At 42.9% G+C, this 18,910-nt stretch overlaps 2 protein-coding genes across 2 annotated transcripts in view; one reads left to right on the top strand and one right to left on the bottom strand.

The window, feature by feature from the left end:
- mylk4b (myosin light chain kinase family, member 4b) overlaps positions 1–13,114 on the bottom strand; it is a 202,623-nt gene extending 189,509 nt beyond the window's left edge. The window contains exon 1 of the mRNA XM_038796737.1: positions 13,019–13,114. The gene's annotated coding sequence lies outside the window, so the exon portion shown is untranslated. The remainder of the gene's footprint in view (positions 1–13,018) is intronic.
- The window catches only part of wrnip1 (WRN helicase interacting protein 1), a 73,288-nt gene that overhangs the window by 4,224 nt on the left and 50,154 nt on the right, over positions 1–18,910 (top strand). The window contains exons 2-3 of the mRNA XM_038796374.1: positions 12,502–12,696; positions 13,066–13,301. Of these exons, the coding sequence (XP_038652302.1) occupies positions 12,502–12,696; positions 13,066–13,301 (431 nt within the window). The remainder of the gene's footprint in view (positions 1–12,501; positions 12,697–13,065; positions 13,302–18,910) is intronic.

Below are 18,910 nucleotides of genomic sequence, written 5' to 3'. Positions count from 1 at the left end.
TATAGAAACCAGCCGATATTCATTTTCATTGCCTTCAGTGAATGTCTGAGCAGTGAATTTTACACCTGTGGCCGGCGCGGGCCGATGGAACGTTGCCCGGAGAGCGCGAGGCCGCCGATGGAAGGCAGCCTGGGGGCGCCTCGCCAGCACACGGGCAGCACGGTAGCATGGTGGTTAGCATAAATGCTTCACAGCTCCAGGGTCCCAGGTTCGATTCCCGGCTGGGTCACTGTCTGTGCGGAGTCTGCACGTCCTCCCCGTGTGTGCGTGGGTTTCCTCCGGGTGCTCCGGTTTCCTCCCACAGTCCAAAGATGTGCGGGTTAGGTGGATTGGCCATGCTAAATTGCCCTTAGTGTCCTAAAAAATAAGGTTAATGGGGGGGGGTTACTGGTATAGGGTGGATACGTTGGCTTGAGTAGGGTGATCATTGCTCGGCACAACATCGAGGGCCGAAGGGCCTGTTCTGTGCTGTACTGTTCTATGTCTATGAAATCAAAACTGCAAACTAAATATTTACGGGTATGTGATTTTTCGTAAGGAGAGGCAGGAAGGAAAGGGCGAGTATGAGATGGAATAACCACAATAGCAAGAAATGATCTTGGATCCGAAGATGTAGAATCCATGTGGGTGGAGGTAAGAAAGAACATAGGGAAGAAGATACTAGTGGGAGTAGTCTATAGAGCCCCAAACAGTGGTCATATTGTAAGAGGAGAATAAATCAGGAAATAATAAATGCATGTAAAAAAAGGCAGTACTTTAATCTTCATGTAGATTGGGAAAATCAAATTAGCAGAGGTAACCACGAGGAAGAATTCATAGAGTATATTTGGGACAGTTTCTTTGAACAATATGCTGTGGATCCATCCAATGATCAGGCTATTTTGGATTTGTTAATGTGTAATAAAGCAGGTTTAATGAGCAACCTCAAAGTAAAAGATCCCCTACGAAGCAGTAACCATAACATGGTAGAATTTAGCGTTCAATTTGAAAGTGAGAAACCTGGATCAGAAATAACTGTGCTACACTTAAATAAGGGTAATTTTAAAGGAATAAGGGCAGAGTTGGCTGGAATGGACTGGAAAAGAGTTTAGCAGGAAAGACGGTTGATCGGTAATGGCAGACGTTTGTAAAAATAGTACATGACCCACAACAAAGCTATATCCCAATGAGGAAGAAGGATTCTTGGAAGGTGATAAATCAACCATGGTTAACCAAAGAAGTGAAGGATAACATTAAACTGAAAGAAAAACATATAATGTGGCAAAGATAAGTGATAAACTAGAGATTTGGGAAAGTTTCTGAAACCAACAAAAGATGACCAAAAAAGATATATAGGGAGAAGGTAAACTATGAGGGTAAACTAGCAAGTAATATAAAAATGGACAGCAAGACTTTCTTTATATAAAAAGGAAGAGAGAGGCCAAAGTGAACATAGGCAATGAGACTGGGAAAATAATAGCGGGGAACGAGGAAATGGCAGAGGAGTTAAACAAATACTTCATGTCAGTCTTCACTGTGGAAGGCACTAATAACATTCCAAGAATACTAAATTAATCAAGGAGCAGAGGGGAAGGGGGAAATAAATACAATAACAGTCACTAGGGACAAAGTACTAGGAAACCTAATGGGGCCAAAGGCCGTTAGGTTCCCTGGACCTGATGGATGGTATCCCAGGATATTAAAGAAAGTAGCTACGGAGATAGTGGATGCACTGGTAGTAATCTTTTAAGAATCTTTACATTTTGGAAAAGTCCCAGAGGATTAGAAAACTGCCAATGTAACACCTTTATTCAAAAAAGGAGGGAGACAAAAAAAGTAACTATGGGCCAGTTAGCTTAACATCTGTCATTGGAGGGCAACACGGTGGTAGTGGATAGCATTGATGCCTCACAGCGCTGAGGTCCCAGGTTTGATCCCGGCTCTGGGTCACTGTTCGTGTGGAGTTTGCACATTCTCCCCGTGTTTGCGTGGGTTTCACCCCCACAACCCAAAGATGTGCAGGGTAGGTGAATTGGCCACACTAAATTGCCCCTTAATTGGAAAAAATGAATTGGGTACACTAAATTTAACAAAAAAACTTCTGTCATTGGTAAAATATTAAGAGTCCATTGCAAAGAATGTAATCGCAGAACATTTAGAAATGCATAATATAATCAACCAGCCTGCAGGGCTTCATGAAGGGAAAATCATACCTGACAAATTTGTTAGAATTCTTTGAGGTGGCAATGAGTAGGATAGATGATGTGGAACCAGTAGATGTAATATACTTGGATTTTTCAAAAAGCGTTCATTAAGATTCCGCATAAAAGGCTACTTAATAAGATAAGTGCCCATGGTGTTGGGGGTAGTATATTTGCATGGATAGAGAATTGGCTAACTGTTAGAAGACAGAGGTGGAATAAGAGGGGCATTTACAGGATGGAATGCCACAGGGATTCATGCTGGGCCACAATTATTCACAATATATGTTAATGACTTGGACGAGGGAATGAATGCACTATAGGCCAAATCTGCAGATAACACAAAAATAGGTGGGAAGGCAAGTGCTGAGGATGACACTCCAGAGGCATATAGACAGGTTAGGTGTGTGTGCAAAAACTTGGCAGATGGAATATAATGTATGAAAATGTGAAGTTATGCACTTTGGCAGGATGAATAAAGGAGGTGAATATTATTTAAATGAAGAAAGACTGCAGAAAACTGCTGCACAGAGGTATTTGGGGACTCTTGTCCATAAATCAAAAAAAGCTAGCATCAAAATTCAGCAGGCAATAGGGAAGTCAAATGGAATGTTGACCTTTATTTCAAAGGGAATGGAGTAAAAAAAAATAGAGAACTCCTGCTAAGACTATACAAGGCACATGTTAGACCACACCTGGAATACTATGAACAGTTTTGGTCCCCTTATCTAAGAAAATATATATTGGCATTGGAGGCAGTCCAGAGCAGGTTCACTAGGTTGATCTCTGGGATGGAGTGATTTCCTCATGAGGAGAGGTTGAGTAGGTTGAGCCAGTACTTGTTGGAGATTAGAAGAATGCGAGGCAATCTTATTGAGACATATAGGATTCTCAGGGGGCTTGACAGGGTAGATGCTGAGAGGATGTTTCTTGTGGGAGAGTCTAAGACCAGAGGGCATTATCTCAAAGTAAGAGTTTGCCTATTTAAAACAGATGAGAAAAAAATTTCTTCTCTCAGCGGGTAGTGAATCTGTGGAATTCTTTACCTCAGGGGGCTGTAGAGGCTGGGTCGCTAATTATGTTCACGGCTTAGGTAAAAGATTTTTAATTAATAAAGGAATCATAATAAAGAACAAAGAAAATTACAGCACAGGAACAGGCCCTTCGGCCCTCCCAGCCTGCGCCGATCCAGATCCTTTAGATTATGCTGGTGAATATTTTTGTAGGAGGAATAAAAAGCCTACTCCTTCCTTGGGCATGTAGATGGGCAAAGGGACTGAGGGGTACAGCGACACAAATCATTAAAAATAGGAACAAAGCCATTGCAAAGAGAAAAAGAACTGGGATTAATTTAAAAATACACACAGAATCATGGTGATAATTCCAACAAGAACACCATTTAAAAGCAGGAAAGATACGTTAAACTTTTTAAAAGAAACTTGATCCGACCACACTTCGAATATTGTGTACAATTCTGGTCACTATATCACAGGCACTAGAGAAGATGCAAACAGATGAATGGATTCCTTACGGTAGACATTGGGATGAGTGAATCCAAAACTAGGGGGTCATAAGTGCAAGATAGTCACCAATTAATCTAACAGGAAATTCAGGAAAAACTTATTTCCCCATTGAATTGTTAGAATGCAGAATTTGCTAGCACGTGCAGTAGTTACGACAATTACGGAAAAGTAGATAAGTATGTGAGGAAGTATATGTTGGATAATAATCTTTATTATCATCACAAATAGTCTTACATTAACACTGCAATGAAGTTACTGTAAAAATCCCCTGGTTGCCACACTCCGACGCGTGTTCAGGTACACTAAGGGAGAATTCCGAATGTCCAATTCACCTAACAGGCTGGGGCTGGTTTAGCACAGGGCTAAATCGCTGGCTTTTAAAGCAGACCAAGGCAGGCCAGCAGCATGGTTTAATTCCCGTACCAGCCTCCCCGAACAGGCGCCGAAATGTGGCGACTAGGGGCTTTTCACAGTAACTTCATTTGAAGCCTACTTGTGACATAAGCGATTTTCATTTCATTTCATTTCAAGCACATGTTTCAGGACTTGTGGGAGGAAACCCACGCACACGGAGAAAACGTGCAGACTCCGCACAGACAATGACCCAAGCCGGGAATCAAACCTGGGACCCTGGCACTGTGAAGCAACATTGCTAATCACTGTGAAAAAATAAGTTGGGAAGACCCGTGTAGAGGATAAACACCTGGCTTGTGCCAGTTGGGTTGAATTGCTGTAAATTCCATGTAAAACTTTCTTAACAAGCATCAGAGATCATCAAGCAAATGGTGGAGTAGTTTTTTTGAAATAATTTTTATTGAAAAATGTTGATTTTATACAACATTGACACACCTTAGTAAAATACCGAAAATAACAATAATATTAACAATCATATACATTCGCCCCCCCCTCCATGAACAACACAGCATTTTAACAACAACGCAAATTAACACACTATAAAGTTACAGAATAGACACTACAATAGTGCATCCCCCCCCCCCCCCCGGGTTGCTGCTGCTATTGACCCAGTTACCTATCTCTGAGCCAGGAAGTCCAGAAAAGACTGCCATCGTTTATAGAACCCTTGTATTGATCCTCTCAGGGCAAATTTGACCTTTTCCAATTTTATAAATCCCGCCATGTCACTGATCCAGGTCTCCACGCTTGGGGGCCTTGCATCCTTCCACTGTAACAGAATCCTTCGGCGGGCTACTAGGGACGCAAAGGCCAGGACACCGGCCTCTTTCGCCTCCTGCACTCCCGGCTCTACCGCAACTCCAAAGATCGCGAGTCCCCACCCTGGTTTGACCCTGGATCCAACCACCCTCGACACCGTCTCCGCCACCCCCTTCCAGAATTCTTCCAGTGCTGGGCATGCCCAGAACATATGGGCGTGGTTCGCTGGACTCCCCGAACATCTGGTGCACCTATCCTCACCCCCAAAGAACTTACTCATCCTGGTCCCGGACATGTGGGCCCGGTGCAGCACCTTAAATTGGATGAGACTAAGCCTCGCACATGAGGAGGAAGAGTTAACTCTCTCCAAGGCATCCGCCCAAGTCCCATCCTCTATCTGCTCCCCGAGTTCCTCCTCCCATTTAGCCTTCAGCTCCTCCACTGACAACTCCTCCACCTCCTGCATTACCTTATAGATGTCAGACACCTTCCCCTCTCCGACCCACACCCCCGAAAGCACTCTGTCCATCGTCCCCTGCGAGGGCAGCAAAGGGAATCCCTCTACCTGTCGCCTAGCAAACGCCTTTACCTGCAGGTATCTGAACATGTTCCCTTGGGGAAGGCCAAATTTATCTTCCAGTTCCCCCAGGCCCGCAAACCTCCCGCCAATAAACAGGTCCCTCAATTTGCTGATGCCCGCCCTTTGCCACCCCCTAAATCCCCCATCCGTGTTCCCCGGGATGAAACGATGGTTGCCACCCAGTGGAGCCTCCATCGAGCCCCCTGTTCCCCCCCGATGCCGTCTCCACTGTCCCCAGATTCCCAGGGTCGCCGCCACCACCGGGCTCGTGGTAAACCTCTTAGGGGAGAGCGGCAACGGCGCCGTTACCATGGCACCCAGGCTCGTGCCTCTACATGACGCCATCTCCATTCTTTTCCACGCCGCCCCTCCCCCCTCCATCACCCATTTACGCACCATTGACACATTGGCTGCCCAATAGTACCCCAGAAGGTTGGGCAGCGCCAGCCCGCCTCTATCCCTTCCTCGCTCCAGGAACACCCTCTTCACTCTCGGAGTCCCATGTGCCCACACAAAGCTCAAAATACTGCTAGTCACCCTCCCAAAGAAGGCCCTGGGGATAAATATGGGCAGGCACTGAAAGAGGAACAAGAACCTCGGAAGCACCGTCATTTTGACGGACTGTACCCTCCCCGCCAACGACAATGGCAGCATGTCCCACCTCTTGAACTCCTCCTCCATCTGATCTACAAGTCTGGTGAAGTTATGCTTGTGAAGAGTCCCCCAGTCCCTGGCCACCTGCACCCCCAGGTACCTAACGTTCTCCCCTGCCCGCCTAAGCGGGAGCCTACCAATTCCTCCCTCCTGGTCTCCAGGGTGCACCACAAACACCTCGCTCTTGCCTAAATTTAATTTATAACCTGAAAATGGTGGAGTAGTTAGCACCAAAACTAAAGTAATCAAATGGACCAAGATGTTAGTGACTGTCTAATAAAATGAATAATATAGATTATTGCAGGAAGTCCAGCAGTGGCTAAGGTAGCAATCTTAATTGTGTGATTTGTCTAAAAGTTGAACTGAAGTTTTGCTTTTCTGTCTCTTCATAGAATTACCATCTAGTCATCACTTCATCATCCATATGTTATTTGTATTTGATATAAGGTGTTAAGCATGAGCAACTGGAGGAATATTTTAAATGTACTTGCAGTCAACCTTCTAAGTTTTGTCCTTTTACATAGCTGATTTTTGTGTGGCCATGTTGTTAGAATATAGTCAAAACATGATGCGCTGGCCTTGCAGTAGTATTATGTTTCATGGGGCTTATTTTTATCATTTTAATAGGTGTCGTTGATGGATTTATGTACTTTGTTAAGATACGTACGCTCAATCTATTTCGACTGATCCAACGATACAGAAGCCTTTGAATTTTTTCACTCATTACTGCGAAATTACAAATGAATAGTGTACTTTCTATTTTCTTAAATGCATGTCAGGTAAAGATTTGTGTTAAAGAAGGTAACTCTTAAAATAAGTGCGGCCTAAATGTCCCATTATGCTTTAATATTCAGGATTATGTTCCGTGTTCGTACACTCACCATAGAATTTGAATTATTCCCAACGCCCAACTCTAGTTTTTAAATAGTTACATATTCCATTGGCATTAAACAATGGAAAGATCTAGCATTGATTATCCTGTCTTTGTTTACAGTCTGTTTATTTTTACAGTAGCCCACTGCTTTTCAAAAGCTGAGGATTATATGAGGCAATGTAAAGGAAATATTTAAAAGGACTAGAACTGCAACCACCTGTGTGAAGTACTTTCCCCTGGAAATATCCTGGGTAACCATTTGATCTAACCATATGTTTAAGTATCCAGTGAATGGCTGACATTCCATGACTCTGACTGGTTCTCTGACTCAGTTAGACCAAATGGAAAGCATTCGAAACGTCCAATTTGGCTGACTTGATCCATCTAATTAAAAGATAGTTTGAGCAGCATCATAATATGAAAGGTCAGAGGTTTGTCTGTAAATTTCCCCCATTAATCAGCAGTTCCTAATCTCAACCACATTGTGAGGGAGACCCAGAAAGATGAGGAAAAAGCTGGAATTGTCATTCAGTTACCTTCATGTACCTAGTACGATTAACAAGGTACCACTATTGAAGGAATAAGTCATTTTCTGGTTAAAATATATTTGTGAACCAGGGAGATAGGATTGGGAGTGGAGCTGAATGGAATTTAGAAAATAACTTGGGGGTGAAAGAGGGTGATGCCGGCGTCATAAAAAGCGATGGTTAAGCTTATGTCCTGACCACTACTTAGAAGATTTTTTTTCTCATTTTTAAAATTCATTCATAGGATATGGATGTTCCAAGCTTGGACTACATTTATTGCCCACTCTAATTGCCTCTTGGGAAGATGGTAATGTACTGTCTACTTGAACTGGTGCAGTCGCTTTATTGTTGGAACAGTGCTGTTAGGAAGAGGTTCAGGATTTTAAACCAATAACAATAAAGGAAAGATGATAGATTTCCAAGTCAAGATGAGGTATGGCTTGTCGGGGAACTTATAGATAGTGATGTTCCCCTGCATCTGCTGCTCCTGTCCTTCTAGGTGGTAGAAGTCATAGATTCGCAAGGTGCCATTGAAAGAGTCTTGGTGAGCTGATGCAGTGCATCTTGTAGATGGTACACATGCAGACAAATGCTGCCTTGATGTCAAGAGCAATCATTCTCACCTCACCTCTGGAGTTTAGAGCTTTTATCCATGTTTGAACCAAGGCCGTATGAGGTCAGGAGCTAAGTGGCCCTGGCGGCACCCAAACTGAACATCATCGTGCAGGTTATTACTGAGTAAATGGTGCTCAGTAGCACTATTGTTGACCTTTTCCATCGCTTTACTGATGTGATCATAGGCAGTAATTGAGTGGGTTACATTTATCCTTTTGTGGACTGGCCATACATGGGCAATTTTCCAGATTGCCAGGAAGATGATAGTGTTGCAGCTGTACTGGAACAGCCTGAACAGCTAGTTCTTTCCATCAGAAGTGCCTGAGCTGCCTATCAAACTCTCAAGGTAGTTAATGTTGTCAACTATTTCTGTGATTTTGTTGTTCACAGTGGTGGAAGCCTGATGATTTGCAAATTATAGAGGGTCAGGGGGCTGAGTTGAGTATGGTTGCCATTACAAAAGAGATGGTGCTAAAAGGTCTTAAAATTGACAAATCTCCTGGCCCCGATGGGCTACACCATAGAGTTCTGAGAGAGGTGGCTGAAGAAATAGCGGAAGCGTTGGTTGAGATCTTTCAAAAATCACTGGAGTCAGGGAAAGTCCTGGACGATTGGAAGATCGCTGTTGTAACCCCCTTGTTCAAGAAAGGATCAAGACAAAAGATGGAAAACTATAGGCCAATTAGCCTAACCTCGGTTGTTGGTAAAATTCTAGAATCGATCGTTAAGGATGAGATTTCTAAATTCTTGGAAGAGCAGGGTCGGATTAGAACAAGTCAACATGGATTTAGTAAGGGGAGGTTGTGCCTGACGAACCTGTTAGAATTCTTTGAGGAGGTGACAAGTAGGTTAGACCAGGGAAACCCAGTGGATGTGGTCTATCTGGATTTCCAAAAGGCCTTTGATAAGGTGCCACACAGGAGGCTGCTGAGTAAGGTGAGGGCCCATGGTGTTCGAGGTGAGCTACTGGCATGGGTTGAGGATTGGCTGTCTGACAGAAGGCAGAGAGTTGGGATACAAGGTTCTTTTCGGAATGGCAGCCGGTGACCAGCGGTGTCCCACAGGGTTCAGTGTTGGGGCCGCAGCTGTTCACCATATATATTAATGATCTGGATGAAGGGACTGGGGGCATTCTAGCAAAGTTTGCCGATGATACGAAGTTAGGTGGTCAGGCAGGTAGTGCTGAGGAAGTGGGGAGGCTGCAGAAGGATCTAGACAGTTTGGGAGAGTGGTGCAGGAAATGGCTGATGCAATTCAACGTGAGAAAATGTGAGGTCTTGCACTTTGGAAAAAAGAATCCAAGCATAGACTACTTTCTAAACGGTGAGAAAATTCATAATGACAAAGTACAAAGGGATCTGGGAGTGCTAGTCGAGGATTCCCTAAAGGTAAACATGCAGGTTGAATCTGTGATTAAGAAAGCGAATGCAATGTTGTCATTTATCTCAAGAGGGTTGGAATATAAAAGCAGCGATGTGCTACTGAGCCTTTATAAGGCTCTGGTTAGACCCCATTTGGAGTACTGTGTCCAGTTTTGGGCCCCACATCTCAGGAAGGACATACTGGCATTGGAGCGTGTCCAGCGGAGATTCACACGGATGATCCCTGGAATGGGGGGTCTAACATATGATGAACGGCTGAGGATCCTGGGATTGTATTCATTGGAGTTTAGAAGGTTAAGGGGAGATCTAATAGAAACTTACAAGATAATACATGGCTTAGAAAGGGTGGACGCAAAGAAACTGTTTCCGTTAGGCGAGGAGACGAGGACCCGTGGGCACAGCCTTAGAATTAGAGGGGGTAAATTCAGAACAGAAATGCGGAGACATTTCTTCAGCCAGAGAGTGGTGGGCCTGTGGAATTCATTGCCGCGGAGTGCAGTGGAGGCCGGGACGCTAAATGGCTTCAAGGCAGAGATAGATAAATTCTTGATGTCGCGAGGAATTAAGGGCTACGGGGAGAATGCTGGTAGGTGGAGTTGAAATGCCCATCAGCCATGATTGAATGGCGGAGTGGACTCGATGGGCCGAATGGCCTTACTTCCACTCCTATGTCTTATGGTCTTATGGTCTAATACTGAAGTGCTGCACATTTCTGCCAGTTTAGTTCAAGGCTTAATGAATTAGCCTCGCCTTTGAAAATACTCGGGCACTGATCTACTCTGTCTACCAGTACCACAAGAATGGCAACGTTATCCATATCCATGTAGTCAAAGTGAGAAAGATCTACTATTGGTCAGGATCGACCTCCAGATCCAATTTTGAAGAACACACTTATTATCCCCAAATGCACTCAATTACACCTTTTATTTAGGAGTTAGTTAAGTACGACGCGTTTATTGGAAGTACCACTCACTTTAGAAGTAATCAAATTGAATTCCTGCCCACCATGTCAAATGAAGTTGATGGCGGCTACCTGTAATGAATTTTGTACTCTCTTGATGTTCATGACGCTGGTAAGTTCCAAACTTTGGTCAGAGATGGACTTGCCTGATGTGAATCCAGTCAACTGCAGTTGTTTCTTATTAAAGAAAAGCATTTAAATAGTGTTGCCTGAAAAACTGAAAAGGCTGGAACTCTTCATGCAGAAAAGAGAAACACGAGTGGTGACCTAGTAGAGACCTGGTGCAAGAGCTGTTGCTGGTGCAGTCAGATTTCAATACTACTTTGTTTTGTTTGGTGTCTGAAAAACCCAGTTCTAACAGTTGTGATGAAGAATTCTCCTTCCCTGCCATTACAGCAGTGTGCGTCTATGTTACCATTCACTAAACCAACCTCTCTTTCACTGCGAGGTAAAGGATTTCTTGCTTTGTTCGTTCATGATGTATTTTCTTTGTGGTTCTGAGGGCGGAATTTGGCAGATTGCATTAGTTCTGATTTGAACATGGAACACCATCTGTTATCATTCCTAGTGTAGTCTGTCTCCAATGTCTCTCATACGCTCTGTTGGTCGTCCTATAGATAACGCTTTTCCTTTAATGTTGAAATGCACTGAGCAAGTGATAATTTTCAGTGGCTGGAGCAATCCTCAGCGATAGACTCGGTAACTTTTCATAGAAACCCAGGTTCGATCCCGGCTCGGTGTCACTGTCCGTGTGGAGTTTGCACATTCTCCCCATGTTTGCGTGGGTTTCGCCCCCACAATCCAAAGATGTGCAGGGAAGGTGGATTGGCCATGCTAAATTGCCCCTTAATTGGAAAAAATGAATTGGGTATTCTAAATGTATAAAAAAAGAAGAAAGAAACTTATCATAGAAACAGAAGTAGGTCATTCAGCCTCTTGAAATGTCCCACTGTTCAGTTAGGTGGTTGATCTGTATCTTTGCTCTACTCTGGGGCTAACTAGATACCTCTTCAAAAGAACCAGCATAGATTCAGTAGTTCAAATGGTCGTCTCCTGTGCTATACTGTTCTATGATGCCTGCCTTAGTCCTGTAACCTTTGTATTATGAACGTGTATCAATATCAAGGTTCCAGATTTCCACTTTTCCACCATTCTTTGTGCTTTACGCTGTTTGACCCTTTCACTTGGAATTCCTTACATTTTAAAATGAATGGACAAAATTTATGAGGGACCTGCCAACCTTTTTTCCCCGCTATGTGCTCCTAAGCTGCAGACTAGGTAGATCATAGAAGTGTACAACACAGATGGAGACCATTTTGTCCATTGAATCTTTCAAATGTTAGAATATGGATGTCAGTTCTCATCATTAATTTCATTTACTGATGTGTCCGCATATTAACCTGTTCTTTTGAGCAGGTGAAGAAGAAAGGAGAGGCCCTACTTTCAATAGGCAAAATTAGTCATTCCCTGGCACTGTGAGGCAGCAGTGCTAACCACTGTGCTGCCCCAATTATGGGATCAGGTATTGATTTGCAATGTCAGGCAAATCCTGCCATGAGTCAAATCTTGGGCCAGAAATGGTGCTGAAGATCAATATTAAATTATTTCCCTGTTTTACTTATGAGGCAGGGATGATCCAACCTCTCCAAGGATATCTTTGTCCCCCCCCCTTAACCAGTTTGCTCCCTTGATCGGCAAGACCCATTGTCACAATTGTGACTTGTTCGACCTGTCAACCTGTCTTTCGATCTGTCAGGCAGGAGACTGCAGCATTTTATATAAATGAGGCTCTATTGTTAAAGTTAACAGGGTTTCTGTGTTCTTGGCATTGTTGGCTTTCCAACATGCTTTCAACCTGCACCCGTGCCAATTCTGTGACACTCCCCCCCCCCCCCCCCCCCTCCCCTCCCCCAATTGATTACAGAATTATGCACTTCCTTTAATTTAGTATATCTGATTAATACCACACTTTTATTTAATGCTTAAAAATGAAAAAGTTCTTCCACAGACCATAGCAACTTCTTTTTTTCAGACCTCATTAGCCCATGTTTTAGCCAGCAGCAGTAAGAAGCAGAGCAGTACAAGATTTGTCAGCCTTTCTGCTACAAGTGCATCCACAGACATAATTCGAGAGGTTGTAAAACAAGCTCAAAATGAACGAAAGCTACTCAAAAGAAAAACAATAGTATTCTTTGATGAAATTCACCACTTCAATAAAACCCAACAGGTAAGCACATTTGTTTGCTATCCGAAAACTTGTAAACACGCATTTTAAGATATTTGTTTTGTATTACAAATTAATATTTCACAATTCAAACGTAGAAGAAAAATATTGGTCTTCTGTTGAGGACATCAAAACCATTTAGTTTAAACAATCAGTACAAATTGAATACTTCACCGAAGCATATTTTGATGTATAATTTTGGGATCGGCTGGTATGCCAATTTACTTGCAAGATCAATTTACATTTTCTCCAAATCACTTTTATTTAAGCTCTTTCCTACTTGCTATGTATGAAACAATTGTAAACCATGGAAAATAAAACTTACGTTTTGGGTCTCTTCTGTGCTAACAACTCTCTTTTCTCTTCCTCAAGAACACTTTGCTGCCTCACGTCGAGTGTGGAACAATCACACTGATTGGCGCAACAACAGAGAACCCTTCCTTTCAGATCAATTCAGCATTACTGAGTCGCTGCCGTGTCATCGTTCTTGAGAAGCTGTCAGTAGAGGCTATGGAAACTATTCTGTTACGTGCTTTAAAGTCCCTTGGGATCAGTATACTGGGACAGGATAAAGAGGCCGGCTCAATGGATGGCAGTAAAGAGACTGAGTAAGTCCCTTTGAACATAACTTGTAAAAACAGAATGTCCTGAACCTAGTGGCCAGATGCCAGTAGGGGACAGTACTGTAATTATTGTAGAAGTGGATAGGAGTAAAACTAGGTTTCCAAGGAAGAAAACCTGCACCAAAATGTGCTGAAGCTGGTGTGATATTCTGACTTGACGACTCACTCACTGAATATTTTGCTTTTAAATTTCCACCTACAGGCTGAAGATTTATCATTTTGTTACCTGTAACCCAAGCCAGTAATGCCCATTCCAAAGGGCATTGTTAATTAGAAGCATCTTGAGTGCAGGTTATTTTGCTTGAATCACTTAAACTTCAGCTGCTGTTTATGCAGGGCCGGGATTGAACCTGGGTCCTCGGTGCCATGAGACAGCAGTGCTAACCACTGTGCCATCCTGCCGCCCTGAACTACACCTTCTTTAATTAGTGAGCCATCAACTAGCACCTGTTTGTTGCCAGAAAGAAATTCCCTTCTCATTCTTGTCAAAGTAAGATCAGGTAAAATTTTGAAAGCATGTTGGAGATAATGGACCAGATTTTGCTGAGAAACTAATGGAATCCAAATGATGGATGCTGTTATCATTACGCCAGTCAGCCAGCAGCTTGTGATAAGGAAGAGATTCCCCATGAATTCTAAATCCCCACAAGTCATTGGACAATTTGCACTACACCACTCAGCTTCACAAAAGCAGCATTTCAGCCAGAACCTCTGCATGATTTTTATCGAGTTGCTGCATTTGCATATTAATTGCTCATTAACCTCGTCACTGAGCATTAAGCCCAGTAATTAACAGGAAGTAAAAAGCAAAGTCGCCATAGTACCAGATGACTATAGGCTGCTTTCCCCTTTGAGGGGGAGAGCTGACTGGTAGTGATTTAACTTGAGGATCACACAACTCAAGCAAGGGGCAAGGTTCAAAAGGTGGACGTTCATGAATAACCTCAGCCGGTACAGGAATTGGACCCGTGCTGCTGGCCTTGCTCTGCATCACAAACCAGCTGTCCAGCCGGAATTCGGAAGAAACTGCTTTACACAGAGGATGATGGGAACATGGAGCTCAAAGTGAATAGTAGTGATGCATTTAAGGATAGGCTGCACAAATTTATGTGAGAGATGGGATTTGAGGGTTTTGCTAATAGATTAGATGGAGAAAGATGGGAGGGGACTTGAGTGGAGCAGAAGTGCAGGTGTGATTGGTTTGTTGTCAAATTTCTACCTCTCTTCAGCTCTAAAGAAGTGTCAAATGCACTCGAAATGTTAACTTTGTCAGACCTGCTGAGGTTTTTCAGCATTTTCTGTGTTTATTTCAAGATTTTGCTTTTATTCTTGTGCCGTGTGTACTATGTAATGCAATCTTTCTTTCCCTCTCTTTGTTTCTCTTTCTGCATCTGATTTGACGTTGATTCAGCCATTCTAATGCACCTTTCTCCTTATTTCCTTTCTGTAAGTGTTTCTCAATCCTATAATCTCATCGTTACGAAGAAATACTATTTGTCCGATTGTTCACCAGGGTCCCTTTTACCCTTTATAATAAAAGCAAAATGCTGGAAATCAGAAATAAAAAACAGAATATGCTGGAACGATTCAACAGGTCTAGCACCATCTGTGGAGAGAGAAACAGAGATAATGTATGGAGCCAAAAGGGAAAATGCTGGAAAATCTCAGCAAGTCTGGCAGCATCTGCAGGGAGAGAAAATTATCCTGGAAATGATCCTGGAAACATTCTATAAACCCCTGATCTAAGATATTTTGGCACCTCTGACTTTTCCAGTCTATATGTAGATTAAAATTCCCCATTATCACTGTATCATTCTGTAAGTTCCTGTTATTTCTTCCTTTATTTTTTGTCTTACCATGTGATTACAATTATTATAATAATCTTTATTAGTGTCACAAGTAGGCTTACATTAACACTGCAATGAAGTTACTGTGAAAATCCCCTGGTCGTCACACTCTGGCGCGTGTTCAGGTACACTGGGGAGAATTTAGAATATTCAATTCACCTAACAAGCATGTCTTTTGGGACTTGTGGGAGGAAACCGGAGCACCCAGAGGAAACCCACACAGACACAGGGGAGAACGTGCAGACTCTACACAGACAGTGACCCAAGCTGGGAATCAAACCCGTGTCCCTGGCATTGTGAAGCAACAGTGCTAACCACTGTGCTACCCTGCTGCCCCTAGGGAGACTGTACACAACTCCAAAAGAGACTTCTTGCCTTTATCTCCTCTGATTCCCCAGCCCGAGTCTTGAATTCCCACCTTTCTCTAGTTTCTCTCTCCTGTCCTCTCATATGCTCTCGGAGCTCAACTTGTACATCAGACCAAAAAAAAACCTTTCATTTCAGATTCCAGCATCCGCAGTAATTTGCTTTTATTTAATGTATGGAGCCTATGACTGTTCCAGAGCTGTTATCTGCTCATACTTCCAGCAACTTTATGGGCAAAAAAAAATATGCAGGAGCAAGTTTAACTAACAAGGCACACCACACCACCATCTGGGTCAATAGCTTTTCCAGAATATGAGATAGACACCTTGTGCAAGACAAATTCTACAGGATTTCCAATTGACGTAGTTTTGATGATAATGAAAGCTTCACTGTAACATGAAAAGATTAGTTGTATTAAGGTCATATAGTAATTAATCTGCTAGAGCTTTGGAAGATAACAAGCATTATAGTAAATAATCATGAAAAGTAATAAGGGGCAAAAAGTAATAAATCTAAGGTTAAAAGGGACATTTGACAGCGTGATACATATGGAGATATCATTTGTTCGTAGTTTTATGCTTACAAACTGCATATCCGTTTCAGAGGGATGCTTATGGATTTAAGAGCTTATGTGTTTGGATTGTCATTGGAATTCAAATATGCTAGGCATTGGAGATCAGATTCTTTACAAGATTTTTATGCTCCTCAACCTCTGCCAAAACCCCTTTGTTACTAGCTGTTAGGAGGCGCATTATGCACACTAGTTTCATATTGTACTTTTTCCCCCTTTATTTCCTGATGGTCTGGTTGATATTGTTTTCTTCTTGGGATGTGGGCGTCGCTGGCTAGGCCAGCATTTATTGCCCATCTCTAATTGCCCTTGAGAAGGTGGTGGTGAGTTGCCTTAAACGGCTGCAGTCCATGTGATGTAGGAACATGCATGAAATTGTTAGGGAGGAAGTTCCAGGATTTTTGACCCAGCGCCAGTGAAGGATCAGCAATATATTTCCAAGTCAGGATACTGAATGACTTGGAGGGGAGCCTCCAGGTGGTGGTGTTCCCAGGTATCTGCTGCTCTTGTCCTTCTAGATGGTAGTGGTCGTGGGTTTGGAAGGTGCTGCCTAAGGAACCATGGTGAGTTCCTGCAGTATATCTTGTAGATGGTACACAATGCTGCCGTTGTTCGTCGGTGGTGGAGGGATTGTGGAAGGGGTAGCAATCAAGTGGGCTGCTTTGTCCTGGATGGTGTCCAGCTTCTTGTGTTATTGAAGCTGCACTCATCCAAGCAATTGGACAGTATTCCATCACACTCCTGACTTGTGTCTTGTAGATGGTGGACAGAATTTGGGGGTCAGGAGGTGAGTTACTCACTGCAGGATTCCTAGCCTTTGACCTGCTCTGGTAGCCACAGTATATTGATATGGCTAGTCCAGTTCAATTCTGGTCAATAGTAACCCCCCAGGATGTCATTAGTAGGGGATTCAGCCATTGTTGTGCAATTGAATGCCACGGGGCAATGGTTAGATTATTTCTTGTTGGAGATGGCCATCGCCCGGCCTTTGTGTGGTGTGAATGCTAATTTGCCATTTATCAGCCCAAGCCTGGATATTGTCTAGGATTTGCTGCATATGGACTTTGACCTCTTCAGTATCTGAGGAGTTGCGAACGGTGCTGAACATTGTGCAATCACCGGTGAACATCCCCACTTAATGATGAAAAAAGTGGCCACTGATGAAGCAGCTGAAATTGGTGGGTCAAGGAAACTACCCTGAGGAACTCCTGATGTCTTGGATCTGAGATAATTGCACTCTAAGAACCATAACCATCTTCGTTTGCATTTGGTATGACTCCAACCAGCAGAGAGTTTGACCCTGATTCCCATTGCCATACACTATCAAATAATGCTTTGATGTCAAGGATAGTCATTCTTACCTCACCTCTGGTGATCAGCTCTTTGACCGTGTTTAAACCAAGGCTGTAATGCGGTCAGGAGCTGAGTGGATTGTCAGAAACTAAACTGAGCCTCTGAGCATGCTTTGCTAAGTAAGTGCTGCTTGATAGCACTGTTGATGACCTGATCACTTTACTGATGATTGAAAATAGGCTGATGGGACAGTAATGGGCTGGGTTGAATTTGTCCTGCTTTTTGTGTACACAACATATGGACAAATTCCTACATTGCCGGGTAGATGCTGGTGTTAACGAAGGTTTGTTGTGTAGCAAAGTTTGCAAATCTGTCATCAAGCCCAATTTACCACCTTGGCTTATGTTGTTCCATTACCATGACGCAAATACAGTTTTGTGTATAGGATTCTGTACATATCTACACTGAGGTACATTCCCAAAAAAGGGGAAAGTTTGGACAAACAAAATCAGAGTTTCTGCATGACAAAAGAGATAGAGAGTTAGATGAAGCAGAAAAAGGATGCATATGCCAGATGCTAATACAAGCATAAACCGGGCTGAATATAAAAATCTCCGAGGAGAAGTGAAAAGGAAATAAGAGCAGTAAACTGAGAGTATGAGAACAGACTGGCAGCTAAGATAAAAGGTAATTCCAAGTCTTGTATTGTCATATAAATAGTAAAAGATGAACTGGAGCCAATTAGGAACTAAAAGTGGATTTACACATGGAAACAGAAGGCAAGACAGGGATGCTAAATGAGTGCTCAGTAACTTAACTTTACCAAGGAAGAAGATGCTGCTAAAGGCGTGGTGAAAAGAGAGGTAGTTAGACATTGGATGGGCTAACAGGTTATAAAGATTCAATAGTAAAAAGGCTGGCTATTCCTAATGTTGATTAAGTGACTTGGACTGGATAAGATATATCTGAGAATACTGAGTGACGCAAGAGTGGAAATTGTGGAGGCAAGGCCATAATCTTCCAATACTCCTTAGAAACAGCACGGTGCCAGAGGAGAATAACAAATTTGGCACCCTTGGTTCTAAGAAAAAACAGTTAAACCCAGGAAACACAGGCCAGCCAGTTTAACCTTTTAGAAACAATGGTACAGGACAAAATTAACATCGCTTGGAAACTTGTGGATTAATTAATGAAAACCAGCAGAGAGTTGTTAAAGGCAAACACTGTTAACTAACTTGATTGAGTTATTTTAAGTAAGAGAGGATGGATGAGTGTAATGCAGTTGATGTGGTACACTTGAACGTTCAAAACACATTTGATGAAGTGCCATATAACAGGCTTGTTGGCAAAATTAAAAATCATGAAATAAAAGGGACAGTGGTAGTATGGGTACAAAGTTGACTGAGTGACAGGAAAGTGGGTAGTGAAAACAGCCTTACAGACTGAAGGAAGGTATACGACGGGTGGGGGTCGGTGTTCTGAAGTATGAGGAGCTGAGTGATAGACTTTAAATGGAC

This window comes from Scyliorhinus canicula, chromosome 5, assembly GCF_902713615.1.
Source record: "Scyliorhinus canicula chromosome 5, sScyCan1.1, whole genome shotgun sequence".
NCBI classification, from domain to species: domain Eukaryota; kingdom Metazoa; phylum Chordata; class Chondrichthyes; order Carcharhiniformes; family Scyliorhinidae; genus Scyliorhinus; species Scyliorhinus canicula.
This window is presented reverse-complemented; position numbering and strand designations above follow the sequence as displayed.